Source organism: Kogia breviceps, chromosome 18, assembly GCF_026419965.1.
Source record: "Kogia breviceps isolate mKogBre1 chromosome 18, mKogBre1 haplotype 1, whole genome shotgun sequence".
In the NCBI taxonomy this organism is placed as follows: domain Eukaryota; kingdom Metazoa; phylum Chordata; class Mammalia; order Artiodactyla; family Physeteridae; genus Kogia; species Kogia breviceps.
Window position 1 is genome coordinate 5,317,013 of NC_081327.1, and position 6,187 is coordinate 5,323,199.

Below are 6,187 nucleotides of genomic sequence, written 5' to 3' on the forward strand. Positions count from 1 at the left end.
GGGAGACATCAAGGCAGGACCTGAACGCTTCTCAGCACCCTCTCTGCAGCCACCAGGGAGCCCCCAGACCCTGCCCTCCTGGTCTCTGGCCTCTATTCTGTCCCCCATCCATGTCTCGAAGGGCCTTCGTCTCTGTCTAAGACGCTCTCTCTGTCTCTGACCTATAACTTCTGGGTCTCTCGCAGCCTCCTTAACCCTCACGTTCTCTCTGCATTTGCCAGAATCCAACCCCCAGCCCTCAGAATGTTCCTCCTGCTGGCAGCACTTCAGATCTTGGCTGTAGGTAAGACAGAAGTGGGGCCTGGACTCCGAGAAGGGGTGGGGAAGGGTCCTGGGGCCCCGAGGTGCTCACAGATGACCTGGTGAGAAGGGGCAGGGAGTCGTTCGCGGATCACGGCTGAGGAGCGTGCTGGACGGGGGCCCTAAGTTCTAAGTTGTGGAGGTATCAGGAGATTGCAGGGTCCAGGGGCTTGTGGGAGATGGGGAGAAGTAAAAGGGGAGTTGAGCGGAGCTCTCAGGTCTTGACTGGGTCTTATGAGAAAGGACAGCAGGACACTTCCTGATTGTGTTAGGGAAGAACTGATACGGGAAAGACAGCGTGTTGCCAGAAATGACGGGGGGAATGATGTTGGGGTGCTGAGCTCCCGTCGGGGAGAGTGATGTGGCACGCAGAGTGGGTGTGGGGGGAGATAGTGGATCCTGGGGGGTCACACTGAGTGAGAAGTTTGGGGAAGGGACAGGGAGCGCCTGAAGGTGTTGGAGGATTACTGGGTGGAATTGTGCTGTATTGTGAAAAGTGATGACAGAAAGTATTCGTGGAAAAGCAAAGTCAAGCATAGTAGCTGTGTCAGCACCCTGGATGAGGTGGCCCTGGGATCCACTGATAGATACTATGGAGGTGCCTGGGGGTGAGGGGGTGTCAGAAAACTCCCTGGTCATGTCGGCACAGTCATGAGGGCAGTGTGCGGCATATCTCATATAGGGTGGGGTCGATACAGGTGGGTGGCTTAAGGATTAGGCAAAAAAAAAGGGGGGATTTGTGGATTCCAGATGTCCTAGAGAGTTGGGGGTAGGTGGAGCGCATTTGTTCATCTACTTTCCCCACTCCACCTCACCCTTGCCTTCTCCTAGCCATGGCACAGAACCAAGGGAACAAGATAATTGGTGGCTACAGATGCATCCGGAACTCCCAACCATGGCAGGCAGCCCTACTGGCAGGCCCCTGCCGTAGTTTTCTCTGTGGAGGGTCCCTGCTGTCCGACCAATGGGTCATCACTGCTGCCCACTGCACTCATCCGTGAGTGACCCCCTCTTTATCCTCCTGCCAAGTGAATTCCAGAGTCTAGCCCTGTGTAGAACTCAGTGTAGTAGCTGGACGCCGGTTTGGGGTCTAGATAAGAGCTTAGAACAACAGACCCAGCTCGGAACATGGAATCCAGCCATAAATCTTGAACCCAGTTTAGATTCTAAAAGCAGATCAACCATTTAGAGCCCATACACAAGCTTCGAGTCCCACACAGAATCTAGAATCTAACACATGACCTGAGATCCATCCAGAGGCCAAGGTCTACATAGAGACTGAGATTAGGAGTCCGTTCCAGAGTAGTGGTTGAATTCTGCACACAGTCTACCTTCAGAAACTCAGGACCTGTCTCGGAACACGGCCTGGAATCCAGAGTCAGGTTCAGAACCCACAGTCCAGCCATAAATCCAGAAGCCTGCTTACAGCTCAGAGCATAAGATAAAGACAGAACCTGCAGCTGGTTCTAGATCCAACATTTAATCCAGAGTCCAGTCTACAGCTCCTCTCTGAGCAGCCTAGAACCCAGACCTCAACCCACCATCTATATCCCAGAATGAAGACCATAATCTAAAGCTTCATATCGAACCCAGAGCCCTTCTCAGATTCTAGACTGAAACCTGGACTTCAGACCCCAGACTAGAAGTCAAAGTCCAGATAAAAGCTCACCCAGTGCCCATAAACCAGATCTCATGCTGTAAACTAAAGTTCAGTGTAGAACCTAGGGCCCAGAGTCTAGAATGGAAACCAACATCTAGAACCTGGGATCCTGACCATAACCTGGAGCTCCATCTAGAACCCAGAGCCTGGCCTGAGGTCAAGGGCTCAGACCAGAGACCAGAACCCAGAGCCCAGACTATCACCTGTCATTTGATCTAAGACAGAACCCAACCTAGAATCAAGAATGCAGACCAGTGTTTAGAGCCCTGAGCCCAACTGGAGCACAGAGCTCAAACCGTTGTCTACAACCCAGGTCATAAACCAGAGCTTAATCAAGAACCCAGAACTCAATCTAGAAACTGGTGTGAGCACACCAGTATCTAGAAAGTATGCTATCATCCAGATTCAATCTAGAACCCAGCTCCTAGCTTAGAATCAAAAGTTCAGGATGTTTAGAGTCCAAAGGCCAGGCTAGAACTGGAATGGAGCCTCCCTGAAGCAATGGAGTAGCTGGAATGGATATTCCAGAATATCATTTCTGATCTAGAGCCTAGAGCCACAGCCCAGAGTCTCACTTAGAGCTCAGAGTATTGATCCAGGTGCAGACCCTAGGACAGAGCCAAGAACGCTCAACCATCACCTTATACCCAAGTCAGAAGGCCAAACACAGCCCACAAGGGGAAGGGGAGAATGGTAAGACTGGGTCCAGAGAGAAAGCCCAGGCTGGGGGAAAGGGTGCAGGATGCCGGGAAACACCCAGCCTGCAGTTAGAGGGAGGGTTAGACTTGAGGAAAACTCATCACCGGGGACGGGCGCATCGCTGGAGGGTGGGGAGACGTCTCCAGGTCAGGTCCTGAGCAGCACCACTCTTGGGGGGCATGGGCCAGGACCCTTCGAGTAGCCCTGGGCAAGCACAACCTGAGGATTTGGGAGGTCACACAGCAGGTGCTGCGTGTGGTCCGCCAGGTGCCACACCCCCAGTACAATTCCCGGACCATGGATAACGACCTGATGCTGCTGCAGCTGCAGCGGCGTGCTCGGCTGTGGAGGGCAGTGACGCCCATCGCCGTGGCCAGCTCCTGTGCCAGCGCGGGGACGTCCTGCCTTGTGTCGGGCTGGGGCACGATATCCAGTCCCACCGGTGAGAGTCCTGCGTCAGGAAAGAGAGGCTGGGAGTCTGAGTCCTGGGTCTGAGCGGGGAGGGGCCGGGGGGTCTGGACTCCTGGGTCTGAGGGGGGAGGGGCCGGGGGACTGGATCCCTGGGTCTGAGGGAGGAGGGGCTGGGGGCCTGGATCCCTGGGTCTGAGGGAGGCGGGGCCGGGGGCCGGGACTCCTGGGTCTGAGGGAGGAGGGGCCGGGGGCCGGGACTCGTGGGTCTGAGGGGGGAGGGGTTGGGGGCGGGGACTCGTGGGTCTGAGGGGGGAGGGGTTGGGGGCGGGGACTCCTGGGTCTGAGGGGGGAGGGGCCGGGGGCCGGGACTCCTGGGTCTGAGGGAGGAGGGGCCGGGGGTCTGGACTCCTGGGTCTGAGGGGGGAGGAGCCGGGGGCGTGGACTCCTGGGTCTGAGGGAGGAGGGGCCGGGGGTCTGGACTCCTGGGTCTGACGGGGGAGGGGCCGGGGGCGTGGACTCCTGGGTCTGAGGGAGGCGGGGCCGGGGACCGGGACTCCTGAGTCTGAGGGAGGCGGGGCCGGGGGCCGGGACTCCTGGGTCTGAGGGAGGAGGGGCTGGGGGGCCTAGGTTCCTGGGTCTGAGGGGGGAGGGGCCGGGGGCCTGGATCCTGGGTCCTGTTGGAGGGTAGCCTCCATTGTAACCCCTCAGTGCCCCTGCAGCCATGTTCCCCAACATTCTGCAATGTGTGAACATCAACATCTCCTCGGATCAGGAGTGTCAGCGGGCCTATTCTAGAGCCATCACCGCTGGCATGGTCTGTGCAGGGGTCCCCCAAGGCGGGAAGGACTCTTGTCAGGTGAGGCCAAGGGAGAGAGCGAGGGCAGGGCATTGTTTGGAGCAGGGGCTTAGGTACAAAAGGACCGCAGGAACGTGAAGTTCAGGGGAGCCCCCCCCCCATACACACAGAGAACGAGAGAGGTTGTAATCGTCAGGCTGCGTCCACGCTGGTCGCCCTTGGGTATTGGAGGTCCGTTTCCTCATGTGTCCCATGGGGGCAGCAGGTCTTAGTCGGTGGAGTGAGATGAGCTCGTCCATGGAAAGGGCACAGAGGTCTGATCGCCACTGTCATTGCCATCATCACATACGGGTACCTGGGAAGCCGGGCTCAGGTCCTCTAGAGATCTTCATCTATCCCTGAGCGATGGCTCCAGAGACAGGGGATGTGGAAACACACACATAATTTTCTAGAGACAGAGCTAAGATGAAGAGGGGCCCAAGGGACAGAGACAGAGTGGGAACCAGTGACCCCAACGCCCAGGGGCTGAGATCTCCAGAGCCCCTGCCCGGGGGTCTCAGCCCACCCGTGTCCCATCTTTGCCCCTCGGGTTCTCCCTGCCCACGGCTCTGGTCATCTGTCTGTGGATGTCTCCATCTCTGTCTCTCCCGCTCAGGGTGACTCCGGGGGACCCCTGGTGTGCAAAGGAGAGCTCCAGGGCCTTGTGTCCTGGGGGATGGAGAACTGTGCTCAGCCTGGTTACCCCGGCGTCTATACCAACCTGTGCAAGTACCAAACCTGGATCCAGGAGACCATACAGCGCAGATCATAGCCGGTGTTACAGAATATCAGCTGCCCACATGCTCCCCCAGACCCTGCTCTCCCGCTCAAGACCCAGGGAGCCCGGCCCCCAGCCCCTCCCCCCTCAGACCCACAAGTCCAGGCCCCCGGCATCCTGATCGTGACCCCTGGCTCAGAACTCCCCTTTCCCAGAACACTCCCTTCAGGGGTTCTCTCTGCACCCCACAACATCCCCTTCATTATTCGAGGTGCCCCTGAGACACAGATCCGGAGCGTGAAGGCAAAGGCGCTGCACCGGCACCATATTCCGAAGAAGACAATTTTTCAAAACTCTTAGTGTCTGTAAAAACCAGGTAAATACTACGAATAAAACGTCAACCATCCTAAATTCCATTCTCCATTCATTTAATTCATCCAGCAGATATGCACACAGAGATCCAACGATGCCCAGCCAGGAGCCATGTTCCAAAGTGCATGGTGTCCCCTGGGGGTCTGCCCCCTCCCCATCCACTGTACTTGCTGTGGTAGAAGGAAGCGCCCCAGCCTTGCACGGTGACCCAGAGCAGGACCGCCCTTCCCGCAGCCTCCTCTCAGAGGCCAGTGAGCAGGGGCTGCCGAGCTCCCGGGCAGGGAGGGACAAGACGTACCTTGTTTCCTGGAAAACACGATGGAAGTGAAGGGATCCTCTTTTTCCTGATCGGATCTCAGCTGAGGGGAGTTGAGTTAATCACGGTCAGGTCCTGACAGAGCTCTGCTCTCCTTTTATTTGTTTCCATTTGTCCTCCCTGGCTCTGGTTCCCCTCCCTCCCCAAAGGCATCAACACAGATGGCCTTGAACACGCTGCATCCTTGGAACACATGCATCGTCACATTGTGGTGTTTCTAATTTACACAAAAATCATTCTGTTATGAATCTCATTCTCTTTCTTCCTTTCATTCAAGAACGATTATTCATCGGGCACCTACTGTGTGCAAGGCATCGGTCTACTTACTGGATACCTACTACGCGCCAGGCATGGTTCTAGGTACTGGAAGTAGGGCTGCAAACGAGCCAGGCAGATCTAAATGCTTCTCGTCACAGAGCTTGCGTTCTAGCAGGAGGTCCCAGACAAGAAACAGTAAACATAATTTAAAAGCAAAGGAGAGAGTCCCTATGAATAACAAAGTCATTAAACTTGGGCTGGGTGGCAGCTCTTTTGCATGTGCCAGAGCCAGTTGATACCAGCCCATAAGAGCCTCTTGGCAAATTTTCAGGAATTTGGAAAGCCGGTTGCTAAACACAGCCGATATTAAAAGTTAAATTACATAAACTTACAATTAAGTAATGTATACTTTTTAAAAGTCAATACTCAAAACGCATCACTTCCTCATTATTTTTACTTATCTCTATGCTCGGAGGCTATTTATGGCTGTCACATTCCAACTGCAATGGTGAGCATCTGGGCACCCCTTCCCGATTCCACGTCCATCTCCTCGTGCTTCTGTGCTCGGTACTGCAGGACTCGGCTACGGTTCACCCGCCACACGTGTTCACCTGCTCC

At 55.8% G+C, this 6,187-nt stretch overlaps 1 protein-coding gene across 1 annotated transcript; it reads left to right on the top strand.

The window, feature by feature from the left end:
• The first annotated feature begins 221 nt into the window (after positions 1-221).
• On the top strand, positions 222-5,024 carry KLK14 (kallikrein related peptidase 14). The gene is made up of 5 exons (XM_059044252.2): positions 222-283; positions 1,132-1,297; positions 2,848-3,101; positions 3,790-3,926; positions 4,522-5,024. The coding sequence occupies exons 1-5, from the start codon at positions 244-246 to the stop codon at positions 4,675-4,677; spliced, it is 753 nt and encodes a 250-aa protein (XP_058900235.1). The 5' UTR covers positions 222-243; the 3' UTR covers positions 4,678-5,024.
• The last annotated feature ends 1,163 nt before the right edge of the window (positions 5,025-6,187 follow it).

What these genes read in the sequence shown, in the direction of transcription:
- KLK14 (XM_059044252.2), top strand. Translation starts at nt 244, where the DNA reads ATGTTCCTCCTGCTGGCAGCACTTCAGATCTTGGCTGTAG. An exon ending in ACTTCAGATCTTGGCTGTAG is followed by an intron (nt 284 to 1,131) that starts GTAAGACAGAAG and finishes GCCTTCTCCTAG; the next exon opens with CCATGGCACAGAACCAAGGG. An exon ending in GCTGCCCACTGCACTCATCC is followed by an intron (nt 1,298 to 2,847) that starts GTGAGTGACCCC and finishes GGCATGGGCCAG; the next exon opens with GACCCTTCGAGTAGCCCTGG.